We start from the raw sequence: 20,922 nt of genomic DNA on the forward strand, positions 1-20,922 counted from the left end.
GAGACAGGTGACGTAATCCAAATAAACGATTGCAATTGGTCACAAGTTTGCAGGGTGACAGTTTGATCAATTTGATTGGGTTCAAACACCTGTTATTTAAATAGATTGTGGCAGACGAAAAGACACTGCGTTTGGCGGGAAGACAAATTTGACGCAATCGAGCCTAGCCGGTTCGAACCGGATCCATAGACTTGTCGAGTCGTACACTTATCTCGAAATCTGTACATTTATTTCCATGTTGTTTTTCTCTTTTGCGTGTTAACAAGAGATTGCCAAAACTTAGTAAAGAACATAACTGTGATAAAGCTGAAAATTTCATGAGGGGCAAATATTTGGAAGAATTTAAACTCGCATGCAATGCCAAATAGCGGAACTGGGGGAGGCGCAGCCGGTGCCACCCTCTTTTTCTTTTGAAGAGTTAGATCCCTTGGCCTTTTTTCCAGTCGCTTCTTATGTCCATAAGTTACCCCCATCAAAAGTGTGTGGGAGATATATACCCCCCACCCCACCTCCCTGGATTTATGCCCATGCATTTCCTGGTCATTTGTTAGACACGGTTTTGAGAACAAATCTCAATGAAAGTGCAAGATTTTAAAAAAGCAGATCTTCAAATCCAATTTCAGACACCCAGCACGGCATTCCCCACTCTGTTTACTAAATATAACAAACATATTAAAAACCCCAAATTTAGCCTGTTCTCAAGAAAGGTCACAAAGCTTACTTAATGTTGAAGGTAACATTTTTCTACAGCCCACCCAAAATTTCCCCCCCCCCAGCAAATTTGGTTACGGAGTTGCATATGTAACCACCCCCCCAAAAAAACCTTTAAATGGATGAAAACAAAATGTACTAAAAATAATACTACATACAACCTGGGAATGTTCATGAATTACATACCACAAAAGCGGCGATAAAGTTCAGCCTTTTTTATTTCCTTGTACTGTAACAACATGCAATGATTCCACATTGCCACTTGCATTAGACATATCCATTCAAGCTTGTACAATTTCCCATTTGGAAGCATTTCCTACAACCATAATACTGCTTGGTATATTTCAATGAAAAATGAAGCTGAAAACTTTCAATTTTTCTTACAGTACAAAATGCCATTGTCTGTACACATTCTTTACAGCTGTCTACAGAGCACTTCACAAAATCTCGTGCATTTCAAAATTACTAATACAGTTCATTTGAAAGTGTTACCCTGTTAAATGGTGAAGGAGTGTCTCAGATCTTTCATTTCCAACATCATGTTGCAACTGCTTTTCTGGCTAGAATTCACTGTGCTTTCTGACAATAGTTATTAAGACAACACTCCTGGGTAAAGTTATTGACAAGATTTTAAGCACATAATAATTTGACCATTGGAAGCCACAGAACAGTTAAAACAAATGGTGGCATTAAAAAAATCTACACCTATCAATTTGCTAACTGGAAATTCATATGAATACAATAACAGGACTGAGGTAGATGACCAACCACTTCTGTAATGGGTCAGACAGACAGGTGTCCACAAAATGAACAGGTCATCACAATGGGCAAGCAGTCACAACTGGTACAATGCCAGAACTGTTATTAAGGGTGTATCCGAATCTGTTGTCCAGAGCTAGATCATTGAGAATACATGGAGACACACATTTAATAGACCTAGGCATAGCTCTGGAAGGCCTTTTTGGACATGGCCTAATGTCAGAAGAGAGACAGGTAGCCAAAAAAATGTATGAAGAAACAACGTACAAGCCTAGTGGCCACAATAGACTGGTACCACCATGGGAAAGGTTTAAGGTGACTTCAGTTTAGCAGTGGCCACAATACAGTGGTAGCTTGGGTGGAAGAAAAGCACAATAGAGGTAACCAGACTAGGAGGGTGACCACAAATGACAGGTGAAAAGATCACACCCACTTGCATATACATTTATTCCTAAAATTCCAGCAAACCACCAGATCTTGTTTGAGATTAGACTTTCTGCTTAGTTTCAATAATTTACTGTTGTAAATCATGGGTTACTGGGGCACATACAGAATGATGGTGGAATCTGTCACTTTTAAATTTTGAATTTGATGACCAAGTTGTGATTACGCGCTTTCAGAGTTTGAGTTTTTTTCTGATCAAATGAAACCACTTGTATTGCTTTGCTTGGAATATTATTCCATGGTTAGCTACAAAAATCCACAGTATGTCAACAATGCAGTGACATCTCCACTACAGATCTATTATGCAAACCGTGCACAGTGAAACATGTTTCAATCACGTTTACTCTGGTGTGACAAATTGAAATCTAGACGTAATGATGAAAAAAGTGTGAATACAAGAAATTCCTGTCTATTTAGCATTCCTCAGTTAGAAAGATGAACATCTTAGAAAAGAGGCAATTACAACTATTTACTCCAGAATTTCTAGCATTAAAACAGACTCCATCAACAGAAACTGAACATCATTTGGCAGTTGGGTAACACCTGATCCGTTCAATTCTGTAACAAATATCCAAACCTTACTGCGGTACAAAAGTAGGGTATCTGGTGTAATGTGGCCATTACAAAATACACTTCATGTAAAAATGTCAATTTAAAGCTCTTCTGTTTAGAGGAAATTCACGTTTTAGATGCTTTTAGTAGAGGGAGTGGGAACAAAGGAAATCCAGCATACTGTCAGAGGGAAAGAATTCAAGGAGACAAGATAAATGGAAGTACATACTGCTCTACATTTTAAAATTTACAAGGGTGTCCGTGGCATTGTATCCTCATTATGCAATAAATCTAACGGGATATGCCACTGCTATGAAATGCTTGTAACTGACATCAAGTTGGCTGTATTTGTTATTTGCAATAATTATAGTGTAGATGTGAAAATTTGCAACAATGGACTCAGATGAGTTGCTGTCAAGTCCAGAAACAATGTTTGTAATTGATTTTCACGTAAAAGCATAATCAAATGCGGCCATTGTGCGACACCACGAGTTTGCACCGTATTGGAAAGGATCGATAGATTTTGTGGGTTGTGATTGACCAACGCGTTCCACACTCTTGGTAGTGCACTATTGCGAATCGCCTGTATTGATATTAAAGCACTGTTGCCACCTGACCCACATTAAGCTTTACGTACAACCAAATACAAAGACAGCACATACATGTGAGTACTGACATGACAATATATAAGTATATATAATTCGTTGTTTCATTCCCTTAGTCATCCAAGATGGAAAAAAAAAAGATATTAATCTACATGTACGTTTGCTGTTGACTCATAATGCCTCATTTACCAATTTCTATTGGTCAGAAGCCAATAATGTAGGCGGTTTCTAACAGGATAAAAGTACAACTGGTTTTTACCGATGTCCCAATTTCATATCAAGTTTTGACCCCTATTTTGTGGACTCTAACACTCAAATGTGACAATCATAATCATTATGCAGGGATGCACAATACAACCAATGAGTCTATTTTCCAAAGTCTGATTTTACCTCCACACCAGCTCAGCTGCATTCTTTATGATATCACGTAGAATGTGCTACAAGCCCCAAATTTCCATACAAGCAGATCTTTGTACTGTGCAAAGGAGGCACATACCATAGATACAGCTAGAGGGGTGTTTCTTAAATCTTTGATGAATTGATGAACAACACTGTTAAAAATATGAGTATTCAACTCAGTTTTTACTGTTTCACCTTTGGTGCTGTCTGTTATCATCTAGAGGTCAGTATCTGGTTTTAAACATACTGAATTAAAAAGGCCCATCACATTTTTATTTCCTTCATAATAACACACACTGTGAAAATGTACGAAAAGTGGCAAAAATTGAAGAGAATATCAAATTTCAAACAACTCAAATCACATACAAAAAGCGAGTGTTGTGACATCGCTGTCACATGACACACATACGAGTACAATTGTACATTCACACATAAAGAATGCATACATAATGACAAGATATTTTACTCATGTGTAAGCTAAGTTGTCATTTCCCTAAATAAGCAAAGATAGGAGAGGCACACTCAACAGCACACTATGGTCTGGATGTACAATAAGCACAAAGATTAATGAGACTATCACAGGATCTACATGAAGTGTGATAAGTGAACAACTGAAAGAGTGATGACAAGTGAAATCAAATGCCAACACTGATGTAACCTCCTGAATCACAATTATACATGTATTTTTCGTCAAATTGTGGATCAACCCTCAAAATGGATGGAGGGCATTGAAAAAGGGGGAAAAACTAAGGACATTTTGAATGACAAAAATGAAGGTGGGACATATTTCGTTTGGATCTATTTATGGCTAATACATACAAAAGGTATTTCAGGCAAACGATTGTGGGATGGGGAAAACTTTTTTTGTTTAAAAAAAAATCAAAACTCCTGCATAATGCCTCCAAAGTCACATATTTCTTTATCTCTCTACACATTACTTCTCTTCAATGGCAAGGACCACTTTGAATAAACCGGAAAAACTTTGGAGAGCAGCAATGAGAATTTCCTCTAATTTTCTTCCCCGTTGCAATGGCATACATAGTACACCTACAATTTCAGATTTACATTTTCAGTATTATATTTTCAACAACTTGATAGCAAACTGTACAAAGAAGTGTGCAGAAACAAACTGGACAACTTCCACTATTCATTTGGACCATCATCTTCATTTCAGACAAGTCTGCAGCTAAATCCTGCTGCATGTTTCATTACTCTGAAAAGAACTCAACTCTTCAAACATGCTGTCTCTCATGCAAAGAAAACAAAGGGGCGAGAAGTGCATACTGTCCAAAATGGCAATTTTTACAAATTGTTAGAACCACCACAACTCAATAATGTGATATTCCACGGCTCTATTGTGCTGTATCTGTCGATCTTTGCCTCATGCAATCCTTACATCTCATCTACAGTATTGTGCAAAAGTGAAAGGACCTGCATTGCAATTGCTCACATTTAAAAAAACGCAACAGGAACACGACCATTTCCTTTATTCAACTCTGCTTTTAAGTGATACGGCAATGCTGAGTGCTCTATCCTCTGCGTAGGTCATACAGCAGAAAAGGCTTGAAACAACTTTTGCAGCCTATTTTTGTATACACCTCATACATAATTTGATAAGTAATGCTATGTTTCACAATGCCAGCAAGATAATCTGCAGTAAGATTAAGTCACATGCCGAATTTTACATGCTGTCAGACATTTTTAAAACACAAGTGGCATGACCTGGTACAGTGCACAGTGAAGCTGTGTATGTGGCACACTGCTGTCTTGCAATCTTGTAATGCATTGATGTGATTCAGTGTATTACAGTACACAAAACTAGGTGCAGTATGTTGTAGCCTGCTACATGTAAAATGAAAGCTACAAAGAGTCACAGAGAGCTTTACCTATGAACATCCCTGTCACCTGCTTGGTGCATTCGGGGAAGGGTGACCACAGCATCAGCTATGAGGGCACATTACAAGAGCAATGGGCATTTTTAGTGCTAATGGTTTTGGCCACTGGGGGCCAGCTGCTCCCCAGGGGGGCATGGTGAGCCTCCATGCCATCCTTTAGTAACTGTCCTGCTTGTGAAATATCCAAACAGCTGATACACCAATAAAACTTCAAGTGTGGTCTACCTTTGAATGCACCACTTTACCAAGATAAGGCCTTTGAGATAACCCCCAAGGTATTTTCAACAATCACAATATATAATTAGCTTGTACCTGCGAACAAATGTGAAATACATTATACAACATGGACATAACACCAGCCTTTTGTTGTCCTAAAGTGTGTTTGAGACCAATACCTATGAAAAGTTGCAAAATGGCAAGCACAACGTCTTCGATTTGACCTCTGTGCTAAGTTGCAGTTCATTACCTGGTAGATACACCCTCGTCCTCCAAGCGTCTTTTGCTCGGAACCCTTCTGAATCCCCCGCAAGCCTCCACTGTGCAGAATACAAATGGCACTTTCTTTCTCACCAATACTCTCAAGATGCATCAAGTCTCATGTAAAGTGATGGCGGCTGTGCTCTACCTTCCTCAATCCTGCAAAACCCTCCTAAGTCTCCGGATGGATTTGGAAGGATCTTACAGTGGGGTAAGTCAGCAATGAAAAGTGTCAGAAAATCGATCTAAAAACAGCAATCATCAATGGACCAGTGGGTAAAACAAACCAGAGAAGTGGAAAATGAGCTTCCAGTAGGGCAACTTGGAGAAGAAGCGATTCTGGGAGATCTGGTAGCGCTGGATGAATGGTGTCAGCACACCCTGGCTGCCCAGCCTCAGGCTGCGGGCTGGCCAGCGTGGGTAATGGAAGTGGATGTTGTGAATATTGGCCCAACGGCCAAAGATGGCCTTCTCCGTGATGAAGAGGTGGCCACTGGTCAACCGGACCTCACTGACGTGGTAGTACTGACACTCTGTCTTGAAAGAGGGATTGTAGTAGTGGTAGGGGATTTTCTTATTGGGATACTCCCTGTGAGACAAAGAAAAGGTGGAACAGAGAATCGATAGTTTGGTGACATTTGGTGCTGTAAACACAGCATTATACACAGCAGAATATACAAGAATTAAACGAAATGCACCCTTATCTCCTCATATTTCACATTTCAATGGAGAGGGCGGTTCTTAGTAAGAAATGTTAGAAGTCAAAATGATATAAATGGTTTTGTACAAACAGACTTCCACAGCCACTTCAATACGTTTTAAGTAGGAATCTCTTAATCTGAACCTAAGGCCCAACAGCCTACTACAGACTCTGCAAAGCTGTCCCATCTTTGTGACAACCAGATTAAACATTTTGCCTCAAACCGCAGAAGCCTTGTGTGCTGCACATTTGTTATTTACAAGAACTGAGGGTGCTACATGTATGTGACTCCCTGTAAGAACCGAGTAAAGCCACCTTGGCAGCCTGAACAAACCCCTAGTCCATGTCCGAGTCAACTCCAATCATTTTGGAGAAAATGAGTCAGTCCACTGAATTCAAAGTTAATATGGTATCCACACCACTACGCCAGTTTTACAGCACACACGTTTGAAACTGTTCAAGCACACTGTTACCGGTTTGAAATGACCAGTACTTATACATGTACGGTCTCAGTATCAAGCCATGATGGGGCAAGCATAAACCACAAATAATATATACATAGAACTGGCTTTGACAACCACAAAGTAAGAGGGTGTATATTTTGTCAATAATACCAGTGGGTACAGGCAGAAGACAGTGCTCTAGTTAATGTACATATAATCTCACCTCAGAGGACTTTGTTTTCTACATTACAATGCTGAAAGGCATCTCTGTGCATGATACAGATGTTAGTGTGCATGGGTACTCTGGTACTCCCTCCATAGTGTGAAGGAGGGATTAATAGAAATGTGAAATGCCATTACCCCAATACAAGACTGTGGACGTTAAGACAAAAATTGGTCAGATGCATTCCAAGACACATCCGCCATTTCATACACACATTGCATCTCTAGAGTAGGCCATAGAGAATCATCTAAAGCTCCTGTATATGAGGTGAGATTATGGATGAACAGATAACACATGCAGCAGCAGGATGTAACCATGGTAACAATTAGGCCTGTGCCGGGTACACAGGTACATGTACCCATGATTTTTGTTCAAGGCTTTTAATTAGTAATCAAGGCACGAGTTCATTCATGTAGAGCTATGACTACGCGAATCCTGCATCTTGTACGGTACAAAGTGAAAGAAGTACCAAAAGTGGAATATGTAAGTTTCTAGGAATCCAATATTTGGGGGGTCAAACATTCTGATATCTGGGAAATTACATGCCTGCTGCAAGAAGTATATGGCTATTGTATAAGCGGACTCCCAGAGCTGGACTACTGGTGAAGCTAAAAGAAAATTTGTACTGAGAAATGTAAAATGTGCAACTGCCAGTGACAGTTTATGACAAGCATTTCCTAAAGAGAATCATTACAACTGTATTCCACACAACCAGTAAGACTTGAAGTTTTATTTGTGAAAAGATTCAAGAAGAAAGGAATGGTGTAATAACAGCCAGTGGGCAACGGCGGAGGAAAGACTTACGTGCAGTAGTCTTCATAGATCATTCCGAAAACATTTATTTGCTTGCAGGAGTCAATGGCTAAGAGAATGGTGTACCATCCCGTTGACAGCCACGTCTTTGCTTGAGACCTGTGGAGCAGCAAAAAGATTTACAATCAATTACTCTTCAAAGCCGGTGTGCTTTCCCTCTGAGTTCCCTTGGCTACTCCACTGAACATTTCACTCAGCGACATAAAGTTTCACTAGCAAGCAACATGTGCTCATACATTATTTGAATAAAGAAAGATTCCTGTGTGTATTTTAAGTGAAGCTAAGATGACTGAAGTGATAAGCCAATTTGTATCCACTGTTTTCTCCTGCTTAGAAGCTTAGTCTCTCGTATGTAAGAAGTCTGAAGGACCCTGTCAAAATCTTAGTTCTATCCAAACGGTCACAAGCAGAGCCCACCTTTGACATTTGTATGGGTATATAATGATGCCCATTGTTTATGTTGTTGTTGATAACAGTACCACTGTTCAATGGGACAAACCTCTGGATCGGCAAAAGCAAACAAGATGAAATAAAAAGCATAATCAAGCCAGTGTCCTCTTTTAAAACCATGTAAGTTACAAATAAAACCAGTTGATATTTGATGTTTAAAACAGACGGTATTTGCTGCACCATTACTTTGGGAGGGGACTACAATGTAGATACGAAAATGAAGAAAATTTAACATTTTGATAAAGTACAGTGAGAATTTGACTACACTTGAGTGAACATCACCTTGGTGGGATCCATAGGTTACAGGTATTTGTTGACATTAACAATTTATCTCACATCACCATTGGGCTAGTGAAAGATGAACTGGGCCCTTACAGCTCTCACCTGCTCAGCCCGGTTTCATGCTGGAAGAGCTTCTCTGCATAAACCATCTTCTGTGGGGTGAACATGTTAAAGGAGACGTTGCGGTAGGCTTTGGCAAGTTGTAGGGCCAGGGCATACTCCTGCGGGGGATCCCTGTCAATGTCCGTCAGGAAGGACCAGTGCATAAAAATTTTGTCCGTCCTCGTGGAGGCATTCACCAGAAACTCCTCCTGGGCCTCCGGGTGATTGGCAAAAATCCTGCGGAGGTTGACGTGTCCAATGACCCGGACTGTGGTCCGGCTACCCACGTCGCTTTCAAAACCTTTGGTGGGGGCATTGTTCATGCGGATGACGCAATCATTACTGTCAATTTGGCGGCCAGCGCCCGTGCCTAAAAGCTGGCCTGAGCTGGTGACTATTGCACACTGATTACACTGAAATTTGACACTCTGAAAGAGAAGGAAACCCAGACAGCGAAAGTTAAAGAAAAGACAAGACATGAACTCCAAGAAATACACTTACGATACCCTATAACTTCAGACAAGAAAAAAAAGGGGGTTCTATTCATTCAGAAACGTACCTTTGAAAACAAAATCACACCACATTCCATATTCAAAACAAAATTTGAAAAGTCTAACAGACAGAACTAATCTCACTTATGAGTACACTCTAAGTGGACTCCAATCCAACTAAGCTGCAGAAGGGATTGCCTGTAGCCTCAACAGACCACAAATCACGTCATTCCTGATCTGGAGCATATAGACCTACTTCACCTTCATGTACATTTTGCTATATCATGTACAGAATGACCAAGGGGTCATCAGTCTTTCATCAACTGCGTCTTGATCACATATATGTAGTGACACAATTTAAACAAAAGGAAATGGTGCTGAAAAGACAGACATTTTAAAGGGTTACCTTGTTTCCTATAAGGGTTTGATAATCTTCCAAGGCCAAATCCGGTCCTTTCCTGAGAAACAAATCTTTGGTCCTTTCTTGTCGCCAATTAACATGTAAACGTCCAGCCTTCGCTGACATCCCATTATTGCTGTCACTACCCCTGTCTGAGCCTCTGCTTGGTCGGACTGTTGTCCCACTCTTTGACCTGACCTTGACCTGTGTGCTGCCCTCGCCGTCAAAGAACAGCGTCATGCAGACAAGGCAGGCCACAGAGTAGCACAATGCAAACAGCAGAAACCTGTGCGGTGTCTGTAAGGTCAAAGGTCACAACCAACAAATTTCTGAATATGCAGCGAGTCAATGGGAGAATAGATAAGTATGAAATATACCCATAGGTGTAATCCTTCACAATTACATGTACAATGTACACGTGTATGGTTGGTGGGTCAAAACATGATTTTGAAAACCAACAGCATAAATTGTTCTGACGATTCTTAGTACAATGGGTTTCTGTATTGGATCGTTTTCAATAAGCATGCAATTACATAAGCAGCATCTAGGGATTAGCCCATTTGGCTGCCAAGAAACTGCCTGCATATATACATGTAAACTGGTGGTTACATCAAATGACAGATCTGTTCCGTGAGTTGGTGAGGTCCAACAAAGAACTCCAAAACCCAACATTTTGGGCAACACACACGATACAGTATGTTCTGCCCATCCTTGACACTTTCGGTATCTAAAAGAGCTTCCTTTCCCATGCAATAAATGTATCCCAAATTGGCCTTTAAAAAAACAAAAGGCTGAATACCAAAAGGTAACATGTAGATGTACAACAATGTACATTACATGATTTTACACAGAAGATGTGTGTAATGACTTCAGAGGGGAATAACATTTTCAAGTTACAGCTTCTTTGAAATGCATTGAGCCCCTGACTTTTCTCATGCATGTTTTGGGTCTTTATCAACACAGCAATTCCACTGATGACTAAAAGCATGTATCGTACATGTACATGTATGCTGTACAATAGACCATTCTACCAACCTCGGGCAAAGAAGCACCATGACAACTTGTCGGCAGACTGACAGACACAAATCCTAACTAGAGGGGCATGTTTCAATTCCAGTGAAAGGTTCCAGGGAATTTAATGGGCTGGAAAAGCTTTCCAGATTCAAAACCACATTAAGTACATGTACAGGTACCATCTTGCCTGATGGCATTTTATACATGCTTCAAGTCGGTTCTTTGGGGAAATGTTAAAATTGAGAAGAGGGGGAAAAACTGAAGTTGAGTCTTAAGTTTCTTTGCTGATCAAGCAATACCTGTAAGGCAACTCTTTTTAATTCTATTTTACAAAGGCCCACTTGCTGGGAATAAAACACTAAGCACTGGGACTGAGTCAATTCGAATAATTCACTCGAATATGCAACCTTCAATTCAGTTGAATATCTGAGCATTCAGTCATACCAACTGACCAACCAGCAAATTATTGAAGAAACAATATATAAAATCAGTTGCAACAACACACACAATTGTACATCATAATCCCTATAATATCTTCTCACTTGTAGGGGTATCTCTAGCCACAATTTAGCAAAATTTAAGAGTAAAACAATACTTCTTTATATTTGAAAATTTCTATTCCTTTTAGATTTTTTAAATGAATCATTTACTTTTTGAATCGTAGGATTTCTGTCACTTTTCATTTAAAACTGCTTGAGAAAAGCTTCCATAGTGCAGCTTTTCTCATTTCAAACAAAAGAAAATTCTCCCTTCCTTTTTAGGAATTTTGTAATCAACTATTCAAATTTGGAAAATAATATTTGAATATTCTATAATCGATCAAAAATTTGGATAATCAGCACAGCCCTACTAAGCACATTTGATGGCCGAGTCTGAGTCAGAAGAACACACACTGTTGCATACTGGAACACAAGCTAATGAGATTTCCCTACATTTCCATCCAGCCAGGTAAAGTGGATTTTTACAGATACCATCTTGAATATTTATTTAGGCTGGGCTTTTGATTCTCTACTTTGGCAGGAAATGAACTTTTGACAGAAGTGAACTTTTTGCCTGTTTTACAAACCCAACATGTCTAAATTAATAGGAGAACAATAAATAAATCATTTTTTTCCAGTTTTTTTTCTCATCTGCAATTCAGAAATATTATCATTAAGTACAATTTATGAACATGCATATCTAATAGATTTAGTCTAATGGAAGTCAAACACAATCACAGAAAAATTAACCTTCATGACTAGAAACAGCATTTTTTTTACATGTAAACACACTGTAAACAGAAAGTATCGGTATTTTGTGGGACCTGGCATAATTTTAGAACAAGAAATAATCTAGTAGGACTGAACCAGCATTTCCTTAAGCACATTTTGACACCTCAATTGTTAGAGTAGCATCAACAATGATGAAGCAGTGGACATCTGAATGCAAAAGGTATGTCGATTACATTCCTTCATCAACCAGTGTGAGATCATCCTTTACAATGACCAGTAAAGCCAAGAAATGTAACCATTAAATGGATCAAATCTTAGACATCACAGTCTGCCTGAGGTAGGCTGGCTGACATGTACATGTATGTAACAGTTTTGAAAGCAAATTCAATCATGCCACAGGTGGAAAAGTTTTCATCATGCATGTGTACCAATGTTGGCGCTACTGTAACAAGTGAGATGTCAAGATGTGCCGGGAGAAATGCTGGTTCAATACAACTCGCTTAATCTCTTTGAGTTTCCAAAAATCAAATGCAGGGTCCTTCAGAGAAAGAGGAAACCTTCTTTTTGTGAAATATTCATACGCACACTACATACCTTCATGTTTCGGAGATCAAAAATTAACACATTCCACACATACATCAAGTGGGCAGGTACAGGGGAGAGATTAAAACAGCCTCACTCAGAGAGGGAAGGACTTGCAAAAATCCTCGATGTGCAGCAGGACTAGAGTTCAGGTGAAGGTTTAGCTCTCTGTCACATGCAAATTAGGCGAGTACAACAGGAGGTAGTGTTTTGTGAGAGGAATGGCTCGCTTGCGAGAAGGGACTGTCAGCATCAGGGTAGTGCGGGGGAACAGGCAAGGCAATAATGCAGGCAGGATAACAAAGCAGGCATGCATGCACAGGCAGGTTGAGGGAGGCAAGGAGGTACTTGGAATGGCCAGAGAACGGGGAGGGGAGGAGCTCGTGGGCAGATAGGCCGACAGACTAGTCACACAAATAGATGGACAAAATGGCTATAACAAAAAGAGCAGATAGACCATAACCAGTAAACAAGTCTGTTAGAGGGTTACACAGAGGTTAGTGTTTTAGCCCATCTGAAGAAAACTGCTCAAGACACTACCGGTACCTAATAATTCCGTAATCAATGTCTTTGTCTTTTTTAAAACATACCGGTACAGTATAAAGCCTACAAGTTACAATATACGTAATGATACCATCCAAGTTAGTACTGTCAATTAACAAGTAAATATTTGCCAGATGAATTTGGATATACATGTACATGTATTCCAAAATTTTTTAAGTGCATTCAATTTGATGCACCCATTTTTATTACTACTAACCATTGATGTTGGTCAGTAGTAAAAGAAATGGGTCCATACACTGTATCTATGCAACAGCTGAGTAAATTTATGTGTATTTACATTTTTATGCAAATTTATATATAACATTAGGTTTATACATGTAAGCCCAACCTATTGTGGTAGGGGTTCAGTCAATTAGGCTACTTACCAAGCACCTGTTTCTGGGCAGCCATCTGGTTGCCATAATGGGGCCACCATCGCTGACATAAGTTCACCAGCAAAGACCTTAACTTGGCACTACCTCATCTTATCAAACTTAACACAGACCCTGAAATAAGAAATAAAAAAAAAACTCCCAGTAAAATGTCATCAATACCAACAAGTCAAGTTTGCGTTGAGTCGTCTGTGTTCTTCCTTAACATTTGTCAATGTAACTTCATAATTCATATTTTCTACAAGCCGTTACAGCTTGACAATGTGTCCATGCTCTCCAACTGCAAGTTGCCTTTTTTCTAAGATTTACATATTCTTTATTTCTGTGCAATTTTATGCTAATGCAAAACGGACCTCTGCAGAATTCACTGTAAATTCAAAAGTGGTGCATTAGCGTCCATGCTGATCATCCCATGTGCTTGAATGCGCATTTGTTTCATGTAGACATGTATATTCCATCTTTACAATTCATTACCGTGCTTGGGCTCGTCTCATGATGGTACCAGTACTTGGAACAATGCAGTGTGTCTATGTCTCATATCCACTCAGCCTTTGGCCATGTGGTACCACTACAAAATATGGAACACAGACACATTACATACACTGTACATTCCATATTCTACTCACGCTCACGTGAACACTACTATTATTATGATTTGAAAGCATGGAAGCTGGAACTTGAACTTGGGACTTGGAGAACTAAATTGGACAAAGAACAACCAACATGTACCTGTACCAAAGAATTCTTCAGTAAGAGTGTTAGGCATTTGGGGTAACAACACAGTGCCAATGGGCTCTGATTGACCCTGGTTCCAACCTATGCAGTGTGTTACAGCTGACCATCAGCAATAATTAAGGACAAGGCTTGTCCCAAGACTGGTCAAAGTACCTTCCTGCACTCATTCATTGTGAGTTTGTTCCAAATGTGGTTAACCAACTTCCTCCCAGCTGTTAATTAATACACAAACTTGCTTCGTGAGTTAGTCCATGACATGTTAAAACCAATTTTCAATGGAGAAAGTTCGAGAATATGAACAATTTCATTTACGTTTGACTTTTATAAACCTTGTCCTTATAATTGAAGTTGTTTTCCGCACAGTAGGTTTTCTGCATTTCATCCATTTTTTTTAAAGTTCTAAACATGTTCACAATACTGTGCAGTATGCAAAAATTCCCGCTGGTGAAAAATTCAATCTATATCACGACCATACACAAAAAAAATCTGAAATTTAACAACAGTGACTCATTACAGCAATGACAGGCCACAAAGATGGAAGCGTGAGCAGCCAGCAGGGTAAAACTTCAGTGCCGCACTCCATTGTGAACAAGAATTCTGGGATCGTTTGGGGTGAGGTAAAAATCCCTGGTGTATTTCCCTGTGCACGCACATGTAAGTACATGTACTTCACATACCAGTAGGTCTACACTACACAGGATATTCTGGTTATCTGCACTGTCGAATTCTGGTCATTCAAAGTAAAGGAATACCTTGAGTTTGAATCACTACATTCTTTTCTTCCAAAGCAATATCTGTGAACAATCTTGCAACTGGTTTCTAAGTCATCCAAGCACAGTGTTAAACCATGATCTGAGGCATTTCAATATACCGGTATTGGTCTTGACGATACAGAAAAATCATTTTCTTTGTTTAGATTTTTCTAGGGAGATAATAATACCCACTGAAACATGCATTATACAAAACCAGATGAGTTGATAACAAATGACAACTTAAATAATATAATTTAATAAGTTTAATCCATTCCTTTTGGTCAAAAGTCTGTGTGTACTACAGTAAGTACAACTTGCCACGCGTGCACCATGTCCATATAAAGAGACTCTTCTGGACTATTTGCACAAGGAATATACCATAAAATGGATGGGGTTATTTGAGAAAATGAAAGTAAAATGCTTGAACCAAATCCTTGGAAATTAATCATATATTAGTCGCATCTATTCTGCTGGTGTGGACATCTGGGTCTGTCCACACTAACAGACACATTTGCACATAAACCAAAATCATCTCTTTCTTTAACAGTGTTGTGAGTCACGAATGAACTTTAACAATTTTACTGATATTTGTATAATTGTAGAGATATAGTTTACACAGTTTAATAGGATTTGGATATTTGTTGTTAAAATAATCGGGCTTTGATGAAAATGTCCAGCTTACCAGTGGGACATGCACATAACTGTGTCAACCCATGTTTTTCAGGTTATCTAAAATACATCTCTTATAGAGAAAAGCAATTCATCTGTTAAAACATGGGTGCTACAGGTACAGTATAACAGTTGAGATATGTGTCAAAATCTATGGCTTTTATTTGTTTAAAGTTATCTTAAACAGGAATTTAAGGAGAGCTAATTAAGGAATAAGATACATTCATGGTGTCTGTCCACTGAGTGACAAACATGTAACAAGCTGATTTTGCAATTTCTTGAGCACATAACCTCAACAAATATATATATCTTCCTGAGAAAAATTGTTACAATAACAGTTTGCATCATATTTGTGTTGTTTTTTCTATCAGACGACAAAACTAAGATTTTATTTTAGGAATTGCAAATGTCTGTCCACTATTTTGTGAAATTTGTCACAGCTATTTTTCCCTCTAAATGTAAAAATCTTAGAAGACTTATCTTATGAGTTCATACATGTACATGTACAGTGTGTATACAATACCAAATTAAATAATGAACAATTCATTCGAAAAGGTTGGTTCATTTGCAGAAATGAAAGTTAGAAGACCGTCTGTCACCAGATTATGATATGTGACAAATGTTACATCTGTTCATGTGACAAACATTACGCATTGAGAAAAACGTATAAACAAGGGAATAGTGTTCATTTAAGCTAAAGTTTAATAGTTTTTAACAAAAATGATTTTGGAAACTGCAAAACAAACAAGGTTCGTTTTCACGCTCTAATTCAAACACCAGAAAATGTCTTTCCATGTGACAAATGCGATGTCTGTCCAGTGACAAATGTTACATATATTTCTTGAAATAAATTTCAGTGTTATCTACAGTACACTGGAATTGTTTTAAGAGATAATGATGGTTTCTAACTTAGGTAAACTAAAAAGAGTATTGGATACATTGCAGGTAATTTTCAATTGTGTCTTGAATTTAATTTTCATATTTAATTAATTAAGAAACAAAGTGTCTGTCCATGTGACAAATGTTAACTCCTCAAGAATAAACTTCTGTAATGTCTCAAATACTGCTCAATTTATCTTTACCTTCCGACATATCAGAAAAAATAATGGCACAATTTTACAGTTGGAAATTTGTGCTGAATGTCATGCAAATTACACATGTATGTGTCTCTTAGTGTGGACAGACCCACATCAAATGCAGCATGCGTGACTGCTTGATACATGTAACATGTATATCTGCATCTTGTTTCAGAAATCAAGCACTGCACATGCATACTCACTCCATCCTGTCAGCATTAGAAACGCCATTTTTCCCCATGATTCTTAATGTTGGACCACAATTAAATGCCCATTCTAAACTGGTATACATGTGCATGTAGCACTTACTATTATGGACAATACATGCACTGGTAATTTTCAATGACTGCACCAAACTGCTTCTTGTTTCCATCAAGCTTCACAAACAAGTGCACCAACCCGAATGCTTTTACTGGTTGACAAAGAGATGTGGTTGGTATTCGTGAGGATGCTGTGGAATGTACAATGAATAGAGAAAAAATGTACTGAAAACATTGAACTTGTGGTAATCAAGTTGCCTCTAATCAACATGAAGAAGTACTAGTACTTGTATATGTGCAGTACTTAACATCTTCTAAAAAAATTGTGTTAAAAAAACAATGACAAACGGACACTGTACATATATGTCTGAGTTCAAAACATGGCACCAGACAGAAATCTGGACACAGCGTAAGCTGAATATGGTGCATGATTTTCCTGCATGTACGAGTACATGTACATGTACAATGTTCCACATGCAGTACATACATGTACGTGTTCCTGCATGCGCTTATGCACAGAAGCCATGCATTTTCCCTGAATGTGACATCTACTGTACATGTAGAAACATAAACATTAAATGACCTAATAGTTTCACAAACTTATGACAGAAGTCAATTCATAATAGTACATGTTCTACTTGGAAGCTTAAATTTGGAACAAAATGGCAGTGCAACCTTGGAGGGTCAGACAACTGGGTTAATGTGGGTAATACAAAATGTCATTGGCATTTGTGCCAAGTATCCTTAGAAATGCATGAATGGAATACCAGCTGTACCATTTCTTATTTAACAATGTAACATGTTCAAAATGCAGCACGAACCATGATCACACTATTTTGAATAATCATAATATGATGCAAGCCCCCTGTAGGGCATAACGCATGCAGTAATAAAGGCGAACAGTACAGTACAAGTCCCTACCAGGGGACAGACAGGGTGAGCAGACAGATGAGCTGCATGCAGTGGGCATGTAATGATAACCCAGTGCAACGCTTCATTTCCTTGTGGACAGTATGTGTAAAGCTCAAAGATCTTCTTGACAGCCTTTGAACCAGCACCTGCAACATCTGCTCATTTCTAATGTCCTGTGCATCATTGCTTTTCTACTAATGTGAATCAACAACATGTTTAAAAAAATAACACCAAATGAGAAATTCCTTGCAATCTAAATGAACTGGATAAAAAATACTGCATCAATATTTCTAACCCCATCCTGAAAAATATTCTCCATATGTCACAAATGGAGAAAGGTTCGGTCATTTTTTAAAAACAGATTCACTGCACATTTAATCCTGACCATCCTAATTCCTCCAAAACAGGCCGGGTGATTTTGGAGGATTTTAGAGGAATGAGGCTGAATACATGAAGTACATGTATTTGAAGTACTGAAGGATTTTAGAGGATTGGGGCAGAATGGCACATAAAGCAGTGAAGGATTTTAGAGGATTGGGGCTGAATGGCATATAAAGTAGTGAAGGAATTTAGAGGATTGGGGCAGAATGGCATATAAAGCAGTGAAGGATTTTAGAGGATTTGGGATGAATGGTGTCTGGGTATTGCTCATGAGTTTGGATTATTGCTGGTGGGGGAGGGGTGTGATTTATGCGTTGCAAGATAACTGAAGGATTGGTGTGGTACAATGATGTACACATTAGGTGTACTCCACATAAGTTACCTGTATACATGTACATGTACATTGTACATGTAAACCTGGTACACAGTAAAAACTGTCCCTGTACTGGTACATGTAATGTACATGTACATGTACATTACATGTACCACACTTCACACTCTACATGTACACGTATGCATACTACAGGGTGCAGTAGTTTCAACCAGGGTTGGCTGATTTACATCACCTTGATTTAAATCAAAGGATTTTTTTAATCACTAATTTAAATCAACATACATGTATTTATTCATTTATTTATTTTTTAAAATGTTTATATTTTTAAATGTACATGTATTTTATTGAGATTAGAAATGTTGGTCATTATGCAGTGAAACTAAAACCAGTAACATCATGCTCTTAATAAGTGATTTTTAATCAAGCCAAAGTAATTGCTCTATGGAGCTGGATCACAAACAAAACCAGACTGCTTTTTACACACATTAGAGCAAGGTAAAATACCAGCAGTTTACATGCATGTGCATGTATAGCATGTAAAATAAATACATATTCATGTATGTAAATGTGGTTGATGGCATATTTTTCACTCATTAGTTATTTGACATGTGTATGAGTACCCTGTTAACAAAACTCATGTCTTGGCAAAACTCAGAGTTCTGTTCTGGAATGCACTTTATCCTTGGTACATGTACATACTGAAGGAACTGTCTTCGCTGCAGGTACAAGTACTGCATGCATTACAACTGGGCTTAGACAATATTTAATCCTACCACTCCTCAATCCTTCACCTGTTGGAGGACTGAGGAGTGTTAGGGTTAAGGTGGTTTGTGATTTTAATTAAATTACTTGATTTAAATTTTAAAATTTGAATCCGAGTTTGTTAAATTTTGTAATAAGTGAGATAAATTTCTGAAAATTAATACACATGTACCTAATGTGCTTGCTTTAGACCAGATATTTGAGCCAACTTATCTCCAATTTTTATAAAAATAAAAAATCTGATTTAAATATGACAAATCCTATTTTTTTTTCAAATAAAAAAGCTTGCTGAGCCTGGTTTCAACATATGTGTACATGTACTGTACATATACACATATCTTTCATCGTTTATTGCTGGTCATAACTGTGCTCTTTGTAGAGACCAAAGGGCATATTTCACTTTATTACAAAGCCATTTGCATTGAGGAAGTACATACTGTACTACAAGCTGACTACAAGATCAACCAGTGATACAGTGCAATCAACCAATGGAGGAATCATCCAATGATACCATGCCCAAACATTTCTTTTGTCTACAAATTTGGCACCGTTAAAAGGCCTGCGGTGCATGACACTCTAAAAACATGAGGCGTTGAAAACATGCAATACAGAAAGACTCATTTACATGAATTACATGTAAGTGCCCATGAAGACAAAAAGTCATAAACATATTCCAAAAAGAAAGAAAAATAAAGAAGCCGAGTGTTTTTCTGAAGGAATGTTTATACTCAGAGCAGAGAAACTCTGCAACAGGACAATGAACGGCAAATGTAGTCCTTTTTTCAAGGATACAGTGCTGACAAACATGTGGCATATTCTGGCTTCAGTAGTCTCAATAATAATATGCACCTGCATGATGTCACTAACTGGCTGGTATGGTTGATTACTTCCTTTTCATACAATCCTTTCTTCCTACCGGTATATTGCTACCATTATTGTGGGGAGCTACATGTAGTGACTGAAATACCAAGCGGACGCCGCACTTCACACCATTTTCTGTCACCATATTTGGTTATCCCTCGACTATGTGCAAGAAAATGGGCTCTCACGCATCAAAGAAAAATTTCACCCTTCAATTTTTTCACCAAGGGGGAGTGGGTTTGAAACCACGGTTACTTTTGTATTTTGGTGTTTCCTACCCCCAAAATGTCACAAATCATTCTTTTGCTGTTTCAAATTGAATCTTACATTAGCTTGCAGGATATTTCACTTTCTTTCAAGATTTATCATACCGAGTGTTTGTAGCTTTGGAGGTGTTCTTTTTTTTTTCCACGGAAATAAAGTTAAAAATTAAAATTGGTCTGAATTCCATCTCGTAAACACAGATTCACAGTGGCAATGTAAGCATGCAATCAGACAAAGAGTTATTGTAAATTTCTGAGCCCCCAAAATATGTTCAGCTAGTGCTGGCCTAAAAAGCTTAAGCACATGTCCACCACTTTTGTAAACTGTTGAAGAGAAGTCACCCTTAGGTTGGAAACCTCAAATGTAACATATGCATGGAAATACCCGCACTGTTCTGTTCTCTTACTTTACAGTCTTGTTTACTCGTT

The 20,922-nt window shown here is 38.4% G+C and overlaps 1 protein-coding gene across 2 annotated transcripts; it reads right to left on the reverse strand.

The window, feature by feature from the left end:
- Positions 1-881: 881 nt before the first annotated feature.
- Positions 882-13,602, reverse strand: LOC110976883 (alpha-N-acetyl-neuraminyl-2,3-beta-galactosyl-1,3-N-acetyl-galactosaminide alpha-2,6-sialyltransferase-like). 2 transcript variants are annotated; one of them, XM_022230569.2, is made up of 5 exons: positions 13,483-13,602; positions 9,753-10,043; positions 8,856-9,283; positions 8,013-8,120; positions 882-6,431 (listed from the first exon to the last, which is right to left on the reverse strand). In XM_022230569.2, exons 1-5 carry the CDS (start codon positions 13,516-13,518, stop codon positions 6,104-6,106), a joined length of 1,191 nt encoding a protein of 396 aa, XP_022086261.1. In that variant the 5' UTR covers positions 13,519-13,602; the 3' UTR covers positions 882-6,103. The 2 variants fall into 2 exon arrangements, with proteins under 2 accessions (XP_022086261.1, XP_086989172.1); XM_087133046.1 differs by lacking the exon at positions 13,483-13,602 and adding an exon at positions 12,566-12,749.
- Between the last annotated feature and the right edge of the window lie 7,320 nt (positions 13,603-20,922).

Source organism: Acanthaster planci, linkage group LG02 (assembly GCF_054643075.1).
Source record: "Acanthaster planci isolate LZ-2023a linkage group LG02, COTS_SCS, whole genome shotgun sequence".
Taxonomy (NCBI): Eukaryota; Metazoa; Echinodermata; class Asteroidea; order Valvatida; family Acanthasteridae; genus Acanthaster; species Acanthaster planci.

What these genes read in the sequence shown, in the direction of transcription:
- LOC110976883 (XM_087133046.1), bottom strand. Translation starts at nt 12,610, where the DNA reads ATGTATGTGTGGAATGTGTTAATTTTTGATCTCCGAAACATGAAG. An exon ending in AAACCCTTATAGGAAACAAG is followed by an intron (nt 9,284 to 9,752) that starts GTAACCCTTTAA and finishes CTTCTCTTTCAG; the next exon opens with AGTGTCAAATTTCAGTGTAA. An exon ending in ATCTATGAAGACTACTGCAC is followed by an intron (nt 6,432 to 8,012) that starts GTAAGTCTTTCC and finishes TTTGTCTCACAG; the next exon opens with GGAGTATCCCAATAAGAAAA.